This window comes from Sorex araneus, chromosome X (assembly GCF_027595985.1).
Source record: "Sorex araneus isolate mSorAra2 chromosome X, mSorAra2.pri, whole genome shotgun sequence".
In the NCBI taxonomy this organism is placed as follows: Eukaryota; Metazoa; Chordata; class Mammalia; order Eulipotyphla; family Soricidae; genus Sorex; species Sorex araneus.
Window position 1 is genome coordinate 158334025 of NC_073313.1, and position 24830 is coordinate 158358854.

The 24830-nt window shown below is 43.9% G+C and overlaps 1 protein-coding gene across 1 annotated transcript; it reads left to right on the top strand.

Moving 5' to 3' along the window:
- The first annotated feature begins 20171 nt into the window (after positions 1–20171).
- On the top strand, positions 20172–22864 carry LOC101540867 (chromosome alignment-maintaining phosphoprotein 1-like). The gene is given in 5 exon segments (XM_012935515.2): positions 20172–20493; positions 20496–21361; positions 21394–21629; positions 21631–22337; positions 22340–22864. Coding segments are annotated over 5 exon segments (2379 nt in total). The 3' UTR covers positions 22588–22864.
- Positions 22865–24830: the final 1966 nt, after the last annotated feature.

Genomic DNA, 24830 nt, shown 5'->3' on the forward strand with positions numbered 1-24830 from the left:
CGACTTGTTACTGTTTTTGGCATATTAAATACACATGGGTAGCTTGCCAGGCTCTGCCGTGTGGACAGAATAGTCTCAATAGCTTGTTGGGCTCTCTGAGAGGGACAGAGGAATCGAACCCGGGTCGGCTGTTTGCAAGGCAAACGCCCTAGCCGCTGTACTATCACTTCAGTCCAGAAGTTTTTACAGAGGAGTCTTTATTATTATTATTTTGTCCCCCCACCCCCGCCAAAACCCTCCTGGTTCTGAGTGCCCTCAAGAATCACTCCTGGTGGGCTTGAGGGACCATATGGAATGCTAGTGATCAAACTGAATCAGCTGCAGTCAGAGCATGTGCCTTCCCTGCTGTACTATTGCTCTGGCCCCTACAGAAGACTTTTTGGTCTTTGTAAGAAAGTTTCTGTTAAAAGTCACAAGATCCCAGCTTGGATTATTTCATTTCACTGATGAGTTCATCATTTTGCTCTATAATAACCCCAAATCTTAGAGTCTCACATCCTCCTGTGAGGTCGACCAGGACCTTCTGAGATGCCCTGGGAGTTCGTGACTGAGAGGAAAAAATTAGTCCTGACCTCCACCCAGGCTCTAGGCTCACTCTATATAAATGAATCACAGTGAGATACACAGTTACAAAGTTGTTCATGATTTGGTTTCAGTGACATAACATTCCAACACTTGTCCCTTCACCAGTGAATGTTTCCCAGCATCAATGTCCCCAGTTTTCCTCCCACCCTGCCCTCATCCCCCTGCTTGCCTCTATGACAGGAAATTTTCTTCTCTCTCTCTCTCTCTCTCTCTCTCTCTCTCTGTTTGTCTCTCTCCTTCATCCTTCATTTTTTGCCACATATTCTTTTTTTTTTTTTTGCTTTTTGGGTCACACTCAGCGATGCTCAGGGGTTACTCCTGGCTTTGCACTCAGGAATTACTCCTGGCGGTGCTTGGGGGACCGACCATATGGGATGCCGGGGATCGAACCCAGGTCGGCCGCATGCAAGGCAAATGCCCTACCCGCTGTGCTATCGTTCCGGCCCCGCCATATATTCTTTTTTTTTTTTTTTTGCTTTTTGGGCCACACCCAGCGATGCTCAGGGGTTACTCCTGGTTCTGCACTCAGGAATTACTCCTGGCAGTGCTTGGGGGACCATATGGGATGCCGGGGATTGAACCCGGGTCGGCCGCGTGCAAGGCAAACGCCCTACCCGCTGTGCTATCACTCCGGCCCCATCCCGCCATATATTCTTGAAGAAAGGAATTTCAAGAGAAAATAGTGAAGCAAAATTAATTATTAGGGTTAAAAAGAAAGCTTGAAGTGTTGGAGCACATGTTTTGCATTCAAGAGGCTTGGGTTTGATTCCCAGCACCACATGGTCTCCCTTGAGCACTAGCTTGCTGTCAAGAAAAAATATTGTTGGGGCCGGAGCGATAGCACAGCAGTTAGCGCGTTTGCCTTGCACGCGGCCGACCCGGGTTCGATCCCTGGCATCCCATATGGTCCCCCAAGCACTGCCAGGAGTAATTCCTGAGTGCAAAGCCAGGAGTAACCTCTGAGCATCGCTGGGTGTGACCCCCCCCACAAAAAAAATATTGTTGGTCTTCCCTCAGTCTTATCAGGCCATTGTTCCTGCCGACTAGTTTCTTGGTGGATATTGATGGGTCTTAGCCATAGAGTTTAAGCTGGTGTCCCAGTCTGGAGCAAGAGGCTGGCAGCAGGTACATCTTTTATTTTTATAAATTGTACTAATTTATAAATTAGTCCTGCGGGACCTTGGGCTGAGATCTCCAAGCCTGTTAGGATTGGGACTGGGCCTTCTCCACCCAGACCCCACATTTCCCAGTAGCTTGGCAGGCACACCCACAAACTGCCCCTGGCGCCATGTAATCCTACCAATGGTCAACATCCATAGACTATAAAACCAAGCCCCCAGTAGGTACAAATCAAAACAACAATGAGATATCATCTCACACCACATAGACTGGCACACATTCAAAAGAACAAAAGCAACCAGTGCTGGTGTGGATGTGGGGAAAAAGGGACACTCCTTCACTGTTGGTGGGAATGCTGACTGGTCCAGCCTTTCTGGAAAACAATATGGACAGTCCTTCAAAAACTAGAAGTTGAGCTTCCATATGACCCTGCAATAGCACTTCCGGGAATATATCCCAAGGATGCAAAAAAGCACAGTAGAAATGACATCTGTACCTATATGTTCATTGCAGCACTGTTGGCAATAGCCAAAATATGGATACAACCCAAGTGCTCTAAAACAGATGACTGGTTAAAGAAACTTTGATACATCTACACAATGGAATACTATGTAGTTGTTAAGAGAGATGAAGTCATGAAATTTGCTTATAAATGGATAGACATGGAGAGTATCATGCTAAGTGAAATGAGTCATAAAGAGAGGGACAGATATAGAAGGACTGCACTCATTTGTGGAGTATAAGATAACATCACATGAGGCTGACACCCAAGGACAGTAGATACAAGGGCCAGGGGGATTGCCCCATAGCTGGAAGACTGCTTCATGAGCGGAGGGGAGAAGGCAGATGGAATAGAGAAGGGATCACTAAGAAAATGATGGCTGGAGAAATCAGTTGGGATGGGAGATGCATGCCAAAAGTAGATAGTGGACCAAACATGATGACCTCTCAGTGTCTGTGTTGCAAGCCATAATGCCCAAAAGTAGAGAGAGAGTATGGGGAATATTGTCTACCATGGAGGCAGGGGAGAGTGGGAAAGGGGGGTATATCCGGGATATTGGTGGTGGGGAATGTGCACTGGTGGAGGGATGGGTGTTTGACCATTGTGAGATTGTAACACAAACATGAAAGCTTATAACTATCTCATGGTGAGTCAATAAAATTTTAAAAAAATTTTTAAAAAGAGGTAAAAAGACCAAGCGCCCGGAAGCGGAAAGTGGCTGCAAAGTGGCCACGTGACATCTAATAGCCTTGTTCTCCCTCTTAGAGAACCTGACAAGCAACCAAGAGTCTATTGCCCGCATGGGAGAGTCTTGCAAGCTCCCCATGACATATTCATATCTCAAATACAGTAAAAGATATATACATACCTCTCAGAGAGCCCGGCAAGCTACCGAGAGTGTCCTGCCTGCACTGCAGAGCCTGGCAAGCTAACCATGGGGTATTCGATATGCCAAAAACAGTAATGGTAGGTCTCATTCCCCTGACCCTGAAAGAGCCTCCAATCGTTGGGAAAGACGAGCAAGGAGAAGCTGCTAACATCTCAGGGCTGAATGTAATAGAGACGTTACTGGTGCCCGCTCGAGTAAATGCCGAACAATGGGATGACAGTGATACAGTGATACAGTTACTAATTTTAATTTTATTTAAACACAGTGGTTTATGAAGATGTCCATAATACAGTTGATTTGGGCATTCAAAGCTCCAGCACAAACCATCAGTGTGATCTTTTCTCCACCGTTGTCCTCAGTTTCCCACCCACCTCCAAGCCTGCTCCCTTGGCAGACAAAAATTAACTCATTTTATGTTGCGTTATAACAAAATGGTAAATGGATTTTTAAAAAAAAGTTCAGTAAGATAAAATTTCTGTCTTTCACAATGGTGACTTAAAGTCATACTCTGAGGAATTACTGAGCTGTTTGTTGCTAGTTTAGCCTTCTATATTATTGTTTTCACTTATTGAGCATAGAGGGCTTCTATGCAATTTTCTCATCTAATTTATTGTGAGACTGGGCTGTACATATTGTTGAATTTGGAGGTATTGTTGGAGATGAGTTTCAAAGGCAGCCAGGGAGACCAAATTCCCTGCACAACTTCCATTCACCCTTTTGTGGGACAGTGTGCAGCCCATTGGCCAAAAGAGGCCTGGAGATGTGGCTCCATGCTTGAGCACCTGCCTTGCATGGGTTAGGCCAGGAGTTTGATTTCTGGCACTGCTCCACATCACCATGAAACTCTCAGCACACCACAACTAAATGTCCACATCCACTGGTGGAGGAATGGGTAAACAATCATTGTAAGACTGAAATGCAAACATGAAAGTTCGTAAGTTTGTAACTGTACCTCATGGTGATTCACTAATAAAAATAAGACTGAATAAATGTTCAGCATATAAAAAAAGTCCAATCCTGATGTAAAAACAAATGTCTGAGAGAAGAGCCAAAGACGGCGGCAGTGTGGACGCAGGTGCCAGGATGGGTGTTGCCATGGCGGCTCTCAGAAACTCTCCATAATTTCTCAGGAATTAATGTGTCAGTTCTTAAAAAAGGCACCATTTAAGGCCATCCTGGTGTCTGGGACTGTTGTGGTGTCCCAGGTTTCCACCATGAGCGACCAGCTTGGGCATCCCCAGAAACTTGTGGATGGCCAGACGCCCATTCTTGGGCAAGGGGCTGTGCCAAGACTGAAATGCTGCCACCTCCCCCGTGGCTCAGGGCATGGACTGCAGAGTTGCTGCAGGGCCCAAGTAACTGTCATGAGCGGTCAACTTGGGCAGCTGAGTGGCCCCAGAAACTCACACCAGTCAGGCACCCACTCTGGGCCCAGAAGTCACAAGAAAACTAAAAACCACTGCCATTCCCGTGGCTCACCTGCCGGCCCTGCTGCCATTTCTTCCCTGAACCAGCCTGCACTGCCCATAAGTATATTATGGAGGAAAATATCCCTGAGCCCCAACTGTTTGGAGACCCATGATGGGGTGTGTGCCCTCCTTGTCGGGCTCTGCTGGGCTGGTGTCAGCAGACTGTGAACAGTAGCTGCCCTGACTCCATTCCTAGTGCCTGCCGGGGCTGCTGCTGCCACTGCCACTGGGGCCCAAGTGTGGCACCGCCAGCAGGTCAACCTGGACTGCAGGGTGATTGCATCAGCAGCCTGATGCAGCTCAGACTTCAGGCTTCCTGGAATTCCTGAGGGGCCTCACAGAGATGTTAATCTGCTGAGAATTGGGGTATGTGGGTTTTATGACTTAAATATCCAGGCTTTCTCGGGACTACCTATAGGACTACCTGTCCCCACCTCCCTGTATCTCCAGAAGCCTCGGCAGTCACGTCCACACCCCAATGCCGCGACCTAGTTTAAAAAAGCTGCTCCAGCTGTGCCTTCCTGATAAAAATACTGAACGCTCTGAACAAATGATGACCTTTTAGTACCCTTATTGCAAACCATAATGCACACAAGGAGAGAGAGAGAGAGGAAAAAGAGAGAGAGAGGAAAAAGAGAGAGAGAGAGGAAAAAGAGAGAGAGGAGAGAGAGAGAGAGAGAGAAGAAAGGTGCCTGCCATAGAGGCATGCAGGGAGGTGGGGGTGGTGGGGGCTGGTGGGAAAGAAACTGGGGATATTGGTGGTGGGAAATGTACACTGTTGGAGGGATGATTGTTGGAACATTGTATGACTAAAATTCAACCATGAATAGCTTTGTGATAGTCTATCTCATGGTGATTCAATTAAAAAAATGTATCTGATCCCTGACATAGCATCAGCAGCAACAAGACAATGAACAAAAAGGCATGAGAGGTTTGGGAGTGATTTGTAACCATGTAATTTTTGCAATCTACATAATTAACCTTTTTTAAAAAATAACTTTAAAAACTTACTTTAAATAGGACTTTTACCAAAATGCTCTCCCAATTGTAATTCAACATGAATATGAATATAGAACTGTGACAGTATATATGGACAGTATTAGTGAATATTTTTATATTTAGAGGTGAAAAGGCTCTATGACACAAAGTTAAGGTCAAAATCCATAAGAAGAAAGCTATTTTGGTTATATGTTCATGATAATTAAAATAATTCATTATAACTAATGAAAAAGTTATAAGCCTGGGTCCTGAGAGATAGGATGTAATCCAGGATGGATTACACCCATCCCTTCACCAGTGCACATATTCCACCACCAAGAATCACAGTATACCTCCCCCCACCCCCCACCTCCCCAGCCCCCCACCCCGCCTGTGTAACTGATAAATTTCACTTTACTTTCACTTTACTTTGATTACATTCAATATTTCACACAAAAAAACCCTCACAATTATTATTTGGAGTTTCTCCTCCCTAAAGTCGGACCTGCTGAAAAGGAAGCATTTGATAATTTGTTTTCCATTGCTGAGAATGAAGAGATATGAGGTCAAGTGGTCACACTAGCAGCCGCACGGTTTTGGATTTCTGTATTTTAGTAACTAAGTCCAGAGAAATATCTGCCAGAAATTGCATCATTGCAAGCTTGTACCTCTCATCTACTTTATATTCCACATATGAGTGCAACCTTTCTTTTTTTTTTTTTCTTTTTGGGTCACACCCGGCAATGCACAGGGGTCATTCCTGGCTCATGCACTCAGGAATTACCGCTGGCGGTGCTCAGGGGACCATATGGGATGCTGGGATTCGAACCCGGGTCGGCCGCGTGCAAGGCAAACGCCCTACCCGCTGTGCTATCACTCCAGCCCGAGTGCAACCTTTCTATGTCTGTCTCTTTCTTTCTGATTCATTTCACTCAACATGACACTCTCCATGTTGATCCACTTATATGCAAATTTCATGACTTCATGTTTTCTGACAGCTACATAGTATTCCATTGTGTAGATGTACCAGAGTTTCTTTAACCAGTCATCTGTTCTCGGGCACTCGGGTTTTTTCCAGATTGTGGCTATTGTAAACAGTGCTGCAATGAACATACAAATGCATATGTCATTTCTACTTTTATTTTATTTTTTTTACATCTCCAGGATATATTCCCAGAAGTGGTATTGCTAGGTCAAATGGAAGCTCAATTTCTTATTTTTTTTTCTTTTTGGGTCACACCCAGCGATGTTAAGGGGTCACTCCTGGCTCTGCACTCAGGAATTACCCCTGGCCATGCTCAGGGGACCATATGGGATGCTGGGAATCAAACCCGGGTCGGCTGCGTGCAAGGCAAACGCCCTCCCCGCTGTGCTATCACTCCAGCCCCTCAATTTCTTATTTTTTGAGAAACGTCCATACTGTTTTCTAAATGGGCTGAACCAGTTGGCATTCCCGCCAGCAGTGAAGGAGAGTCCCTTTCTTCCCACATCCATGCCAACGCTGGTTGCTTTTGTTCTTTTGGATGTGTGCCAGTCTCTGTGGTGTGAGATGATATCTCATTGTTTTGATCTGAATCTCCTTGATGATTAGTGATGAAAAGCATTTTTTCATGTGCCTTTTGGCCATTTGGATTTCTTCCTTGAGAAAGTTTCTGTTCATTTCATCGCCCCATTTTCTGATGGGGATTAGATCAGGAATCGAACTCAGGTCGGCCACATGCAAAGCAAATGCCCTACCGTTGTGCTATCGCTCCAGCCCAGTTTTAGGGTTAAAGTTGGAGAAGGGTTACATTTTTAGTTTAGGCTGCTTGTTAAATTTAGGCCTCACATTGATATTCAGAACTGGGTCTTTTTGGTTCCTGCTGTATGCATGTCTTTAATCATCCCCTAGAGATTACTTTAGATCTCCAAAGTGGTCCTGTGCTACCCTCACTCCACTTGTTTGGATTTATGAGCCATGGAACTGTGCTCATGCTTTTGGATGCAGTTTTAATCTCCCTTAATGTTGTATACTTCATTTCAATTGTGACCTAACCTTGCCCTTGGCCATTTTTGTTACTTGACTCATATGTTGCTTTATGCACCCTGCTATTCTCTTTGTCTCCCAGGTTTCTCTCTCTAGTCCAGTACAATAGAACTTTCATTGAATATTAAAAGGTGATGTTATCAGGGCCTAAAGTAAGCAGCTAGTATAGCAGCCAGGCACTTGGATTTCACAAGGCCATAATAGGTTTCATTCCTGGCACTCCATGAAGTCTCAAGCCATGCAATAGTGATACCTGAGCTCTGAGCCAGGAGTAAACCCTGAGTACTGCCTGGTGTGCCACAGATAAACAAAACAGGCACTGTTACCTGTATTTGTCATTCATTGACTTTGAAATTGTTCTTATGCTCAGGTTGCTACTATGAAATTATGGATATGACTAACAGACCTTTTGTAGTATTCATTGCCTTGCTGGATTCTATATTTGCTTATAACGCAATCCATCTAAATGGTCCAGTCTGCCATACACTTTTTTTTTCTTTTTGGATCACACCTGGTGATGCACAGCGGTTACTCCTGGCTCTGCATTCAGGAATTACTCCTGGCGGTGCTAAGGGGACCATATGGGATGCTGGGAATCAAACTTGGGTCAGCCGCGTGCAAGGCAAATGCCCTACCCACTGTGCTATCGCTCCAGCCCCCTGCCATATACTTTTAACCATCTCGGAGTCCTTTTTTGTGAAGTTAACCTCATGACTTGCAGTTGTTCAGATTTTTTTTTACCATGTTCTGTATGCAATAGCCCCTCACTTTTGCTGTGTGCATTTCTGCTGTGCACAATGTTGTTTCTGCTACACAGTACCCAATGTCACTATGAACTTTAATCCTCTAATTTTCTTCCTGCTGGTTTTAACGCTCTTAAAGCCTTCTGACAATCTACCAGCATATCTTAAGCTCCATTAATGGGAATAACCTTATTCAAACTATCTTTTAATTGGGAATCAAAATCAATGCACTGGCTCTACTCTTCATACGCTACCTGTCTGAATGCAAGGTTCTGTCTCAGTGGAAAACCAGTAGGACCGTTTTGTTGCACAAGAAGGGAGACATCCACGACATCGACAACTATTGCCCAATCTGCCTGCTGTCGTCTACAAGTTGTTCACTCATGCCATCCTGAATAGAATAGGCAGAACACTAGACGAAGGACAACCATGTGAGCAAGCCGGGTTCCGAAGGGGATTCAGCACGATAGACCATATCCGCACAGTGACCAAACTCATTGAAGTTTCGCAAGAGTTCAAGATGTTGCTCTGTCTAACGTTCATCAACTTAAAGAAGACCTTTGATTTTGTTGAGACTGAAGTGGTCATCGAAACCCTAGCCAAACAGGGCGTTCAAACTCAGTATATCAAAATCCTCCGAGAGCTGTATTGTGGATTCACCACCAGAATCTCACCATTCTACAAGGAAGTGAGCATTGATGTAAAGAGAGGGGTGCGGCAGGGTGATACCATTTCACTGAAACTCTTCAGTGCCACCCTCGAGAACATCATGAGACAACTGGAATGGGAAGGAATGGGAGTGAAGATAGACGGTAGGCAACTACACCACCTCTGCTTCGCTGATGACATCGTTCTCATAACACCAAACATTAGCCAAGCGGCACAAATGCTGGCCGACTTCGACCACGAGTGTGGAAAGGTCGGATTGCAGCTGAATCTTAACAAGACGGTGCTCATGAAAAACGAACTAGTCCCTGAAGCTCCATTTGCTCTCAATGGAACAAACATCTCTGAATGCAGCAGCTATGTGTACCTGGGTCGAGAACTCAACATGAGGAACGACTTGGCGCCGGAACTGCACAGGAGGAAGAGAGCAGCGTGGAATGCCTTCAAGAGCGTCAAAGAAGTGGTTAAGAGAATGAAGAACCTCTGACTCCGGGCACATCTTTTCGATTCCACCGTTCTTCCTGCACTAACATATGCCTCAGAGACCTGGGCCCTACGCAAACAGGATGAGAATGCTATTCGGATATCCCAGAGAGGAATCAAAAGAGCTATGCTAGGAGTATCACATCTCACTCAAGTGAGAGAAGGGATCAGGAGTTCTGACCTCCATCGACGGTCAAGAATCAGGGACGCTGTCTCGTTTGCCAAGACATCAAAAATCAGATGGGCTGGTCATGTAATGCGATTCAGAGACGACCGCTGGACTAAAGCTGTTACCGACTGGATTCCATGGGACGTCAGAAGACCTCGTGACCGCCCACCAACTAGATGGTCAGAGTTCTTCGTCAAATCCCTGAATGAACGATATGAGGCTCTCCCTGTTCCTGGAATGAGCAGATATCATTGGGCTGCACTAGCATGCGACAGGGACAAAAGGAGACGTTACTGGCACCCGCTTGAGCAAATCGAAGATCAAGGGGACGACAAGGGACAAGTGAAGTAATTTAATTGAGAATGAATGCCACATAAAGTTACAGAGGCCCTTGCTTAACATTAACAAAGGTGTGAACTGTAAATCAGAAGGAGAAATTTTTTTTCCAAGCTTTTAGACAATAGTCATGAATTTGGGAAATTACCTTATCGTCATAAGCAAATGGTAGTTCTTTGTCCGCCCTAACCCCAATTCCTGTCAATTGATCTATAGAGATACTAATCTGGGGGTTAGCCTTTGCATTTCTAATCTCCCACCACAAACCTCATCCCCTCAGTATGTTTTAAATTGTAAAAATCTGGCAGGGGAGAGACATGCAAGACAACTGCTCCCACCCTGCAGGAATTATCCACTCTGTTGTAGGTAAGCTAAGAAGTCCCATAGTGGCCTTATGGGATGGGGAGTGGAACCGGCCTCTCTCCCCACCCCAACGAGGCTCCGAGTTGCTGCCCACGAATGTCTCCTGGCTCCTGAATGACCATGATCCCAGAGGCACACAAAACAATTTTGGAACCCAGCAGCTTTTGGCAGAAATCCCTCCAGACTTGTATCACTTGTATCACTTGTCATCCTGTTGATCTTCAATTTGCTCGAGCGGGCGCCAGTAATGTCTCCATTTATGCCGCATGCTAGTGTAGCCCAATGATATATGCTCGCTCCAGGAACAGGAAGAGCCTCAAATCATTCATTCAGGGTTTTGATGAAGAAGTCTGACCATCTCATTGGTGGCAGCTGTGTAAACACACAAAAAGGGAAGGGGCACCACACAGGGCACAGGGCAGCAGTGCTCTATCTCTCCCGCCGCCCGTTTTGGTAGTCTCCAGCTGCTTCCACCACCCCAGGGAGGTTGATGGCGATGACAAGGCAGGCAAAGGAAGGAACGAGTGCCAGGCTGGTCGGTATCACTTGCAGTTTATTCCAATCTCTGTTCCCATTCTCCTTCTGCTTCTCTCTCTCTCTCTCTCTCTCTCTCTCTCTCTCTCTCTCTCTCTCTCTCTCTCTCCTGTGTGTTCCCCCGCTTCTGTCTCTTCCCTCTACTTCTGTGTCTTCCCCGTTCTTCTCTTGTGTCCTCTCGTGTGTGTCCTCTCGTGTGTCTCCTTCTCTGTCTCTTCTGTCTTCTTCCTCTGTTCCCTGTCATGCCCCAGTCTTAGTTTATATAGCAAATTACATAGGGTGGTGACACAAAGGTGGGTTGAACATTAACAAATCAACAAAAAAGGGTAAGACCATTTCTCGAGGAGATTAACAAAATCTCATTTTAGGAAATCTCACCCAAGGAGATCCGCTCAAGGGTGGGGGTCCAAACAAGGGTGTGTCAGGGTGTGAGCTAGTAATCTGCTTAAATAGTTGTAGTAAATCTATTTCTATTATTTCTAGCAATGTCATTCTGTATGAGCACAGTAAGAGATATATCAGACTTAAAGCTTGGTTCTTCCTGAGGACATTCACTATATATTCCAGACCACAGTCCTCAGACCAGGTAGTCTTCCTAACCCCAGCAGGGTCCAAGTCTTTTTTTTTTATTTTTATTTTATCACCATGTGGAAAGTTACAACGTTCTCAGGTTTATGTCTCAGTTATACAATATTCAAACACCATCCCTTCACCAGTGCCCATATTCCACCACCAAAATCCCCAGTATACCCCCCGCCCCTGCCTCCCATCCCCAACTGTATAACTGATGAATTTCACTTCATTTTCTCTTTACCTTGATTATGTTCCATATTTCAAAACAAAACTCACTATTGTTGTTGGAGTTTCCCCCCAAGAAAGACAGCCCTACTAAGGAAGCATTTGATAATTGGTTTTCCATTAAAAGATTGTATGTTTTCAGATTTTAGAAAAGGTTGCGCGGCCGCATTAGCAGCCGCGCGGTTCAGATGTGTCCCAGTCCCGCAAGCCGGAGCCATGTTAGTTGCTGTTCAGTGTCGCCAGGGCTCCATCTGGAGAAGGTGTGGTGGCTGCACCTCCTCCATCTGGATCCCCAGTGTTGCTGGCCCCATTTTGGGTCCAGAGCATTCTCCAGCCTGCCGCGTTGCTCACCAGAACGTCTGGCTGCTTCTCTGTTGAATGTGGCAAGATGGCGCCGAGGGTGGGTCAAGGGCGTGACTTCCGGCAGCCAGGACCACTTGGAGGCTGGGCTGGCGCCGCCCCACTCCAGTGCCCCCCCCCCCCGCGGTTTGGAGTTGTCCCAGTCCCGCATCCCGGAGCCGTGTTAGTTGCTGCTCGGTGTCGCCAGGGCTCCATCTGGAGAAGGTGTGGTGGCTGCACCTCCTCCAAGGGTCCAAGTCTTGTCGTTACCTTTGGACCATGACAGCATTGTCCATGATCATGCCCTCAACTTATAGTTGAGTATTGTGTCGCTTTGGCCTGGCCCATTTTGATGCCAGGGTAGCTCACAGCTTGCCCTGGGTCCATTCCATCCCTCGTCGGGACCCTGCTTTTGGGGTGCTAGGAACTAAGGGCAAGTGAGTCGAGAAAGCAGATGCCCAGGAGTAAATATTATTGGAGTTAATCAATTCCCAAGTTACAAAGCATAATATTAACTGTCTTCCTGTGTCCATACAGAAAGGACATTGCTTTAAGGTAAACTATGCAAAAGACACTAACTTACAAGTTCAGAGTCCTTAGAAGGATCTGATCTTACAAGATAACAGAATCTGATTAGAGAAAAGGTGATTAACTGGTTGGGAAGGAGGGTGCAGAGAAGAGTTTACAGATAAACAAAGCAATGGGAGTGTCTCCAGAGCACTTAAACCTAAACTCCTTGTGGCAAGGGAGGAAGGAAAAACCAATGTTATACTACAGGTAACAGCTCTAGTCCAGTGGTCATCTCTAAATCTCATTACATGTCTGGCCCATCTGATTTTTGATGCCTTGGCAAACGAGGCAGCATCCCTGATTCTTGACCGTTGATGGAGGTTGGAACTCAGGATTCCTTCTCTCACTTGAGTGAAACGTGATACTCCTAGCATAGCTCTTTCGATTCCTCTTTGGGATACAAGAAGAGCGTTTTCATCCTGTTTTTGTAGGGCCTATGTCTGAGGTGTATGTTAGTGCAGGAAGAACAGCGGAGTCAAAAAGATGTGCCTGGAGCCAGAGGTTCTTTGTCCTCTTAACCGCTTCTTCGACGCTCTTGAAGGCATTCCACACTGCTCTCTTCCTCCTGCGCAGTTCTGGTGCCAAGTCATTCCTAGTGTTGAGTTCTCGACCCAGGTACACATAGCTGCTGCATTCGGAGATGTTAGTTCCGTTGAGAGCAAATGGAATGTCAGGGACTTGTTTTTCATGAGCGTTGTTTTGGTGAGATTCAGCTACAATCCGACCTTTCCACACTCACGGTCGAAGTCGGCCAGCATTTGTGCTGTTGGCTAATGTTTGGTGTTACGAGAACGAGAACGATGTCATCAGAGAAGCAGAGGTGGTGTAGTTGCCGACCGTCTACCTTCACTCCCACTCCTTCCCATTCCAGTTGTCGCATGGCACTGAAGAGTTTCGGTGAAATGGTATCACTTTATCTAACCCCTCTCTTTACGTCAATGATCACTTCCTTGTAGAATGGTGAGATCCTGGTGGTGAATCCGTAATACAGCTCTCAGAGATCTTGATGTACAGAGTTTGAATGCCCTGTTTGGCTAGGGCTTCGATGACTGCTTCAGTCTGAACAGAATCAAAGGCCTTCTTTAAATCATTTGCCTCCAGACTTCTTACTAAAATATCAGAAATCCAAAATGCTCTTCATATCAGCAATAGAAAACATTTATCTAATTATGCCTTTTTGGCAGGTCTGAATGAATGTTGGGGAAAACTCCAAATAATAATAGTGGATCTTTTGTTGAAATATTGAATGTGATCAAAGCGGAGAGAGAGTAAGGTGGAAATTATCTGCCACATAGGTGGTGGGAGGGGTGGGAGGGGGGCATACTGGGGTTCTTAGTGGTGGAGGGTGTGCACTGGTGAGGGCAAGGGTGTTTGATCATTGTATGACCAAGACTTAGACTGGAAAGCTCTGTAACTGTTCTCACGGTGATTCAATTAAAAAAAAAAAGAAAATTAAAGAGTGTGATAGTTAACAGCAAAAAAAAAAAAAGTCCTATAGTATAGGGAGAGTCAGTTCCTGCATGCGAGCCTGATTAAATTTTTAGTCTCAGAATGGAAGAGTATGTGTGTATTTTTCCGCCCCTTCTGGGAATTCATTTGCAGCTACAGGAATAATGGACACAGGGTACAAATATGCATCTGTAGCCCCTCCAAGTGAGACTGCCTAATTCCTTGCTGAATTCTAGGTAATATTGACAAACTTTGCCATGACTGTTTTTCCGGTGGAGCAGGTGATCTGGAAGGCCAAAGCCACTTTTACTTTTTTTGTGACAGTTTTTTTCAAACTTTTAAAGAAATCCTTGTGATGAGTTTGGGTGGGTGGAGGTTTAACCTTTTGAACAAGAACAAATAGAAAAGGATCATTAGCCTCCTTCTCCTCTCTTTCCTTAGATGGCTTCTTCTCAGATCTGTTCAAATTCCTTCTCACTTTCCTTTTACTCCTTTTCATGTGGTTTCCTTTCTAATTGTAATGATTCTAAAGCTGATAAGATAAGTAACAAAGGGACCACACAGAATCAGGCATGGATGCCCTTTTTCTTTGGGCCTCTCTCAGTTCTTTTTTTTCTCTATCTCTATCTCAGTTCTAAGGTCACTTTCTTCCATTGTTTAGAACCTGAAGTTCCCTGTGAGGATAGCCAAGGATAATGCTAATAGCATGAAATAATTGTTAAAAGGTGTCCTTTTAAATTTGTAATCACGATGTGTGCATTAGTGATTTTGAATGTACTCCCCTTCTTTGGAAGTACTTTGGCAGATTATTACCTTAATTAACAAATCCTTAGAAAACACTCACCCTTGGAGCTTCACAGAACCATGAACATGCAAAGTAAATACTGCAGAGCATGTAACTACTGCAATATTTTTAAAAAGCACATATACAAAATGGGTCATGACTTATGCTTGTGTTCAACAGCCTGCTCGATAAATGGCTATTTCTGCAAATGCATTTTATGTGAGGATTGAATTTGTGAGAGCATGTGTGTTTGCTTACATCCAGGTTCTTAGTTCATGAGGCCCCTGACCCCAAGCTTTTTCTGATTTCTGTCTCTTTCCTTAATCCTTGCAGTGCTTTCAAAGTCTGTTTTCCCTTGACTGATCTCAGGCTACTGGCACCACAGCAGGGACTTGAACAGCGAGTGAAGCTACTGAGACTAAGACAGTGCCAGTATTTTGGATTGTCTGCTACTGCATTCATCCTGAAAGATGATTCATTCTTATGGACTGGCTTTCTCAATGTGTGGCTTCACAAGTTTTCTCTTTTTCCTGTGCCTTTAAAAAGTGGCCAGAAAAAGTAAGTCCCAATGAGGGAGGGGAAGGAGGTGTAGTGAACTGGAGGACATGGGAGGCCCATGTTTTTAGGACATTCATCGATCCCTGAGAACCTGTATTTATCATTCATCGATCCCTGAGAACCTGTATTTATGAAATTCTGTAAGATAGACATGTCATAAATTAGTGTTCAGAGTATTTATGTCAGTAAGAACAGATGGGAGACCTTTATTTCTTTTCTCATTTTACTTTGCCTTTTTTCAACTTTTAGTGAAACCAAACACTTTGGGTAGATTCCTCTGCAAGTTATGTGTGGTATGGTTAAGTCTATGGTCTGTGGATGAACATTTCAATCACTGTTGCTCAATTTGGCATTCTGGTAGTAACTCAGGAACGCCCTGGTGAGTGAATGGAGAAGTGTTAGCTGGGTTCCTTTTCTGATCTCAGGACTGCCTCGTGGACATTTGCACGTTTGTTATGATGTTTGCCTTTGACTTGTATTCTGAACTTACTGGAGAAGCTGGACTTTGTGTGATGTGGGGTGCTGTTGCAGTGTGTCTTTTACCACCACCAGATGGTGTCAGGTGTTTTTAAGTTTTCATTACAGGTTGACTGTGGTAGCTCACCCGAGCTGGGACCACCCACACATCGTTGCTGGGTGTGTTTCGAGGAGACTAATGAAAGACTATAAAACCTGTGCCTGAATCTTTTTATTAATTCACTTATTTTATTTTTGTAATATTTGTGCTAATTTGTAATATTTATGCTAATAAATGTTGATCCCATACATTTATGTGATGTATTTGTTTATGCTTCATGTTGCTGCTTCTTTTGCTGTTATTATGATTATTATTTTTTGCTTTTTGGGTCACACCCGGTGATGCACAGGGGTTACTCCTGGGTCATGCACTCAGGAATTACTCCTGGTGGTGCTTGGGGGACCATATGGGATGCTGGGAATCGAACCCAGGTCAGCCACGTGCAAGGCAAACACCCTACCTGCAGTGCTATCGTTCCAGCCTCTGCTGTTATTTTTTATGTCATTGCTGAAATGATCATGATTTAGTGTTTCTGAACATGGGTATGGTTACATTAGAGTTGTGTTGCTGTTAAGATTGTTGTTCACTGTCATTGTATCACTGTCATCCCATTGCTCATCGATTTGCTCAAGCGGGCATCAGTAATGTCTGTATTGTGAGACTTCTTATTACTGCTTTTTTAGCATATAAAATACCCCATGGGTAGCTTGTCAGGCTCTGCCGTGCAGGCGAGATACTCTCAGTAGCTTGCTGGGCTCTCCCAGAGGGATGGAGGAATCAAACCTGGGTCCACGGCAGACAAGGCAAACGCCCTACCCACTGTGCTATCATTCCAGTCCAACATTGTTGTTACTGATACTTAAAAAACTCACTAGAACTGGGATCATAGGATACAGTTGAACACACATGGTTTCCGTTATTCATTCCTCACATAATAAGATGCATTTGTAGAAATCACCTTTTTTTCCAGCAGGCTGTTGAAAACAAGGTTCAACTTAATACTCATTGTCAAATATGCTGTGGTTTTCATGCTCTGGCTTTGACTTAAGTAAACTGTTGCTTAATGTGTAGTACTAACCATTTTTGTATAGTCTATATGTTTCCTAATTCTTGTTGTATCTGTATGTTCCATATTTCTTGTGTACCTGTATGTTCCACATTTCTTGTGTACCTGTATTTTTCATATTTCTTCCATAATTCTGTCACACATGATTTACTAACAATGATTTACTAATTATGATCCACTAATCACACATGCACACACACAGACATGAAGTTTTGTTTTATGACTTGGATACAGGTATGAGCTGGCAAGTAAGCCTGTATAACTCATCACCTAGGTATGATTGCTATTGCTTTATTTCCTGATCCTGGTCCTTAGAGAAGACACAGGTATGCACGTTCATTCATGTGCCTGTGGAATCCCATTTATATTTGTGCACACTTACTGAATGTTCTCTTTAATCAGTCATGTTCTTTGGAAGTTACTGGCAGATGTGAAATTCAGTCAGCCAAATCTCTGCCTACTATCTTTCTCTTGCATGTACATACACACAACTAAATTCACAAATATGCTCAGATCATAGCTATTATTTGCTTAAGAAACAGATTTTTTTTTTAGGGTGAGGGGGAGGGTGAGGGGGAGGGGGAGGATGAGGGTGAGGGTGAGGGGGAGCGGGAGGGAGAGGGGGAGCTAGGAGTGATCGTTAAATGCATCGTTGAATGCAGAGCCAAAAGTAAGGCCTGAGCATTACCGATTGTGATCAACAACCCCCCCAAATGTATTCTCTCTGAGTCTCCCTTATCAAATTCTTGTATCACCCAGGGTGTCTGCTTCAGTGATTTTTACTTTGTGGAGGCTTTCCTAGACCTTCTCCAGGTTGCCTTCTGTACTGTTACTTCCTAGCTATTTTTAAGTACCGTATTGCATGATAATCTTTTAAACTAGGTGTCTAGAAACAATGAAATTAATGTATATTAGATTGAAAATTAATACATATTAGAATAGGTGTGTAATTACAAAAGGGCAGCAGTGCTCTGTCTCTCCCATTGCCCGCGTACAGTAGTGTCACGTGGCTTCCCCTACTCCAGGGAGGTCGATGGGGATGGGCAGGTGAAGGAAGGAAGGAGAGCCAGGCTGGTTGGTCTCAGCTGCAGTTTATTCCATTCCCATCTTCATTCTCCTCTGATTCTCCTCCTGCTTCTCCCTCCCCCATGCTACTTCATTCTCCTTCTCAACCTCTCATCAATCTCCTTCTGCCTCTCTTTCTCCTTCTCCTCTGGCCCCCCTTCTCCTCTCTCTCCCGAGCCCCTGTCGCTCCCACTTTTGACTCTTCTGACTCTGACCCCCTCTACTCTTAAAGTCTTAGTTTATGTAGCAATCATGTAGGGTGGTGATACAAAGGTTGGTAGAACATAAACAAATCAACAAAGAGAGATAAGACCACTCTTCCAGGAGATTAACTCAAGGACAAAATCTCATCAAAGGAGATTACTTCAGATTACTAGGAGATCCACTCAAGGGTGGGATCCCAACGAGGGTGTGTCGCTTTCTTCCTTCCTCAGCTAGTAATCCACTTAAATAGCTGCGGTAAATCTACTACTTCTAATATTTCTAGCAATGTCACTCTGTATGAGCACAGTAAGAGATATATCAAACTTAAAGTTTGGTTCTTCCTGAGGATATTTCACTATATATTCCAGACTGCAGTCCTCAGGCCAGGTTAGTCTTCCTAACCCCAGCAGGGTCCTAATCTCATCGTTGCTTTTGGATCATGACAGCATTTGTCTATGACCATGCTCTCAACTTATAGCTAAGTATTGTGGCACTTTGGCCTGGCCCATTTCGATGCCAGGGTAGCTCACAGCTTGCCCTGGGTCCATTCCATTCCTCGTCGGGACCCTGCTTTTGGGGTGCTAGGAACTAAGGGCAAGTGAGTCGAGAAAGCAGATGCCCAGGAGTAAATATTATTGGAGTCAATCAACTCCCAAGTTACAAAGTATAATATTCACTGTATTCCTGTGTCCATACAGAAAGGACATTGCTTAAAGTAAACTATGCAAAAGACAGAGAAAAGCAATATTTAACTTACAGTAAAAGTTCAATGTCATAGAAGAATCTGATCTTACAACTTAACTGACTCTGATGAGGGGAAAAGGTGATTAACTGGTTGGGGAGGAGAGCACAGAGAAGAGTTAACAGATAAACAGAGGAATGGGAGCACTGTGATGGGTGTAACCAGATAAACCTAAGTTCCCTGCGGCAAGGCTGAAAGGTCAAATGTTGTCCTACAAATAGGTAAAGCTACAAATTATATTGTCTTTATTTGCTCAGTGGTTACTCCTGGCTCTGCACTCAGGAATCACTTCTGGTGAGCTTGGGGGTGCGATATGGGATGCTTCGATGAAACAGAGTCAGCTGTGTGGAAGGCAAACACTGTACTTGCTGTGCTGTCTCTCTGGCCCCAAACTATTGTCTTTAAAAGGCCATGTTTGGTAGTAAAAGTTAAATGCTTCCTCAACTGGATTTTGGTCTGTGTGGAGAAAATTCTGAGCTAAGACTGATAGTTTTACAATCTGAGTAAAGTTTCATCTGTAATCTTGATCTGTCTCTGAAAATAATAATACTTGAGCCACACTTTTAGGGTTAAATGGGATGATATGTAGAAAAATTGCGGAGTTTCTGGGACTCTGTTAAGAATCTTTCTCTTCAAGGAGCTGGAGCAATAGCACAGCGGGTAGGGTGTTTGCCTGGCACGTGACCGACCCGGGTTCGATTCCCAGCATCCCATGTAGTCCCCTGAGCACCGCCAGGAGTTAATTCCTGAGTGCATGAGCCAGGAGTAACCCCTGTGCATCACCGGGTGTGACCCCAAAGCCAAAAAAGAATCTTTCTCTTCAAAATCTTTATAGAGACATTACCTATGAATGCACATGGTAGCCTAGATTTAAATTATGTAGCAGTTAGTTTCCCGGAGAGATAATACAATGGATGAGATGCTTGCCTTGCATACAGGTGATCTGTCTTTGACCCAAGGCACTATGTATTTTGTCTAAGCCCCTCCAGGAGTGATCCCTAAGCACAGAGCCCTTTGTAGGTTGTAAGCCATGAGCACAGTTGGGTGGGTTCACTCCCCCTCACCAAAATACATAAAACTAAGCAGTTATAGGTTGAATTAGAACAGACTTTTATTCAAAACAAAGTTCCCTAAAAATTATTTGTTTCTACTTTATTATAGTATAATTGAGAAATTGTAAAGATTATTAATCAATGTGTATCATAATAGAAAGAAAAATGGAAGTCTTACAGAAACTTCGTAAACCATCGGCACGTTTGGAGTGTGATCATTGCTGTTTCAGAGGCACAGATTATGAAAATGTTCAGATTCACATGGGCATCATCCATCCAGAGTTTTGTGATGAAATGGATGCTGGTGGGTTAGGTAAAATGACATTTTACCAGAAAAGTGCAAAACTCTTTCACTGCCATAAATGCTTCTTTACCAGCAAGATGTACTCTAATGTGTATTATTACATCACTTCCAAACATACAAGCCCAGAGAAATGGAATGAAAAACAAAAAAATCAGTTAAACAAAGAAGCAGAACCTCTGAAAAGTCACCCTCCTCTGAACACCAGAAAATGTCCTCTAATTCAGCAGAACTGCTAAATTTTCTGCCAGCCTTTTCCACAGAAACACAGAGACTTGCCTCAGTTTTGTATCCAGAATCACCAAAATCTAGTTCTCTTACTTCCCTGGAACTTCAGAAGCCTGGCTCTGTTGTTTCTCCTGAACCACAGATGCCTTCTCCTGAACTTTTAAAAACTGCCCCCATTTCTACTGAACTTTCCAAACCAGTCTCTGTTGTTTCTGAGCCTCAGAAACCAGTCCCTGTTCCTTCTCCAGAAACACAGAAACTTGCCCCTATGTCTCCTAATCCGGTCAAGGGTACTCTTAATCCCAAACCTCAGAAATATCCACATTTCCCAGAAACATTGAGGCCTCCTTCAGCCTCATCTCCAGAATCACCAGTTTTAGCAGCTTCCCCTGAACCTTGGGGGCCTTCCCCTTCTGCATCTCCAGAGTCTCGGAAGCCAGCCCGGGCTCTGTCTCCTGAGCCGAGGAAGCCCTCCCCGTCAGAATCTCCTGAGCCTTGGAAGCCATTCTCTGCTGTCTCCCCAGAGCCTAGGAGACCAGCCCCAGCTGTGTCACCAGGTTCTTGGAAGCCAGGGCCACCTGGGTCCCCTAGGTCTTGGAAATCTAGTCCTTCAGCATCATCGGGGCCCTGGAAGCCAACCAAACCTGCACCGTCTGTGTCTCCTGGACCTTGGAAGCCAATTCCTTCTGTGTCCCCTCCGTCCTGGAAGTCCTCTTCAGTTTCACCTGGTTCCTGGAAAACTCCCCCCACACCTCCTGAGTCATGGAAGTCTGGCCCACCTGAACTCCGAACGACAACTTTGTCACCAGAACACTGGAAGGCAATTCCCCAGTGTCTCCTGAACTTCGTAAAGCAGGGCCTCCTTTGTCTCCTGAGCTTCGCAAACCAGCACCACCACTGTCTCCAGAGATTCGTAGTCCAGGAGGATAACCAGAGCTCAGGAAACCCTCAGGGTCTCCAGAACTGCGAAAGCTTTCTCCTGATCAGCGAAAGACTTCTCCTGCTTCCCTTGATTTTCCGGAGTCCCAGAAAAGTTCCCGTAGTGGTTCCCCTGATCTCTGGAAGTTTTCCTTTTTTATTGAACCTCAGAAACCTCTTCCCTGATGCCCGGAAATCAGGTCCTTCTGGGCCTTCTGAGTCTCCTAAGGCTGCCTCAGATATATGGAAGCCTGTCCTCTCTATTGATAATGAGACTAGAAAACCTGGCCTGTATTCCCAGCCTTCCAAAACAGCCCCTCCTGCTTCTCCTGAACCTCGGAAACGTGCTCTTTTTTCAGAGTCTCGGAAACATGCCCTTTGCCCTGAACTTCCCAAGTCATCTATCTTCTCAGAGTCTCAGAAGGCAGTTGGTCTTGGGGATGAACTGCAGATAGATGCCATAGATGATCAAAGGTGTGATATTTTGGTTCAAGAGGAACTACTAGCTACGCCTAAGAAACTCTTAGAAGACACTTTATTTCATTCCTCAAAGAAGCTCAAGAGAGATAACCAAGAGAACTCAGATACTGAGCTTAGTGGTGGTGAGTATATAAAAACAAATTTGGATATGATAGATATTAAGGGCCAAGAATCAAGTAGTGATCAAGAGCAGGTTGATGTGGAATCTCTTGATTTTAGTAAAGAGAACAAAATGGACATGACTAGTCCAGAGCATTCCAAAAATATATTACAATTTACTGAAGAAAAAGAGGCATTTATCTCTGAAGAAGAGATTGCAAAATGCATGAAACGCGGGAAATGAAAGTATTATTGCAAAATTTGTTGCTGTCATGCTATGAAAAAAGGTGCTGTTTTGCATCATTTGAACATAATGTTCATAGCCCTTACAAATGCACAATTTGTGGAAAGGCTTTTCTCTTGGAATCTCTCCTCAAAAATCACGTAGCAGCCCATGGGCAGAGTTTGCTTAAATGTCCGAGTTGTAGTTTTGAATTGAATTTCCCAAGAGGCTTTAAGAAACATTTAACTCCTTGTCAAAGCAGGCATAATGAAGAGGCAAATAAAAAAATAATGGAAGCTCTTGAACCAACACTGGAAGAGCAGCAAATTTGACTTTTAAAACTGGTGGTGCTCTACAAAGTTTGTTGAATATCATTCGTTGAAGGTATTGTTAAATAGTCTCCTTGGATCAGTAGATAGTTATGTCTATGGTGTATTTTTGCTTGTCTACATAGTGTTGGGTTTTTTTTTCATGGTTTCCCTTTATGTGGTCGTCATAGCTTATACTATATATTCCAGATGCAAATAAAACCTTTTAGTATACTTAGATGATATGAAGGAGTAGGCATTCCAGTTAATGAGCAAGTTGTATTCAGTTTAAAACATCTGGTTCAAGGGGGCTGGAGCGATAGTACAGCGGGTAGGGCGTTTGCCTTGCACGTGGCTGGCCCGGGTTCGATTCCCAGCATCCCATATGGTCCCCTGAGCACCACCAGGGGTAATTCCTGAGTGCAGAGCCAGGAGTAAGCCCTGTGCATCGCTGGGTGTGACCCCCCCCCAAAAGCAAAAAAAAACCCCATTTGGTTCAAGTATTTTTTTGTGAAACTAATTTTAGACAATGGGAATTATTAGTTGTAAGAATTAGGCATGAAAACGTTGAGAAATGTATTTTTAGATCATAAAAGTTATTCTGAAGTTTCTATTTGATATATAAAGCTAAGTTTATTTATAAATCTTGAATTGTTTCTTGACATTAGCTTTTAGGGCATGGAAAATTGGAGTCTCAGGGATGCTGATTTTCTGCCAAAAGAGAAGAAGTCAAATAAATTTTAAAAATAGCCTGCAGACTTCTATGGAAAATAGGAAAAGGTTAGTGTGGTTTTGGTATTGTCCTTAGTTGTTTCCTTTGGAGTCTTCCTCCATTCTGTATCTCCCCTCAAGATCTGGCCCTTCACCTCCTTCTGAGCTCACACCATTGATGGTCCTTAATCGCCAAATGTTCTAGAAGTTTGTTTCTTCTACTCCTGGTCCTAATTCACAGTGTGTTGGGCTTCAGACCAGGGTCAAGAATAGGAACTGTGGCTGCAGAGATAGTACAGCCTTGTGTGTTCCTGACCCCGGTTTGATCCCCAGCATCCCATATGGTCCTCTGAGCACTACCAGGAGTAATTTCTGAGTGTAGATCTAGGAGTAATCCCTGAGTGTCACTGGGTAGGACCTAAAAAACTTAAAAAAAAGAAGGAACTGAAAGTCTTCCAGATTCACAATAGTAAGTCTAAAAAGTAGATAATTCTGTTGAAGAATGTGTTAATTTTATGTTTTTTTCAGTTAATTATAAATAACTTGTGCCCGTTAATGGATTATTCTAAAATATTTTGTTAAATGTGTATCAACCAAATTAAAAAGACTTTCATGTCAGCAATATCTTTGTATGTTGATTCTTTTGTGTACTTTCCATTGTACAGTATTCAAATTCTATAGTTTTTTGCACTTGTTTTCAGCATATTAATTTTTATATCTGGCACAACATTTTTCTAAGGTGTTTTTTCTGCTCATCAGGTAAGTTGCCGAACACACTGGTCATTTCTTCTGGAAAATCAAATAGTGCACTATTGCTAGTTTAATTTTTATTTAAATTTTTTTGTTAGGGATCACACCTGGAGGTGCTCGGAGGCCAAGCGATATTGGAGAATGAACTCCAGGCCTTTTATGTGACTAGCACATACTCTCTTTTGAGCTATTTCTCTACTTGGGTGTAATAAAAGTTAAGTTTCAGGTGTTGTCAGGCCTGATTGCCTGAAAAATGGTGAGGCATTTTGCGTCCTTATAAGTTTGATGTGTAGCTAGGAATGAAATATTTTTATTAAGTTACTAATATTTTTAGTCATATAATATTTCAACACTCATCCCACCAGTGTCAACTCTCCTCCACCAGTTTTTCCATATTCCCTCCCCACATTCCCACCTGTCAACAAACATTACAAAGTTTCAGTGGTTGCAGCTTGGATCTCATGTTTTCAGTTTTGTTGAGTCTGGGTTTCAGGTATATGGCTGTACCACTCATGTCACCAGTATAACTGAACTCCCAATACCTATTCACCCATTGCTTCTCATTCTCTTCCCTCCTTGATTTCTTTCCTTCCCTGTCCTCTCTCAACACTGGGATCAAGGGTAAGATAATATTTTCAGTTATATTGTTTCAGGTACTTCTGGACAAGGAGTATTTTTGTTCATTGCATCCAAATTAAGTTTGGGAAGTTCAGAAGACAATACATAGTACTGGGTACAAGTGGATCATACTGATCAAGACTTTCTAAGCTTTGAAGTATTGTTTTTGGTAAGCACAGTCCAACAGG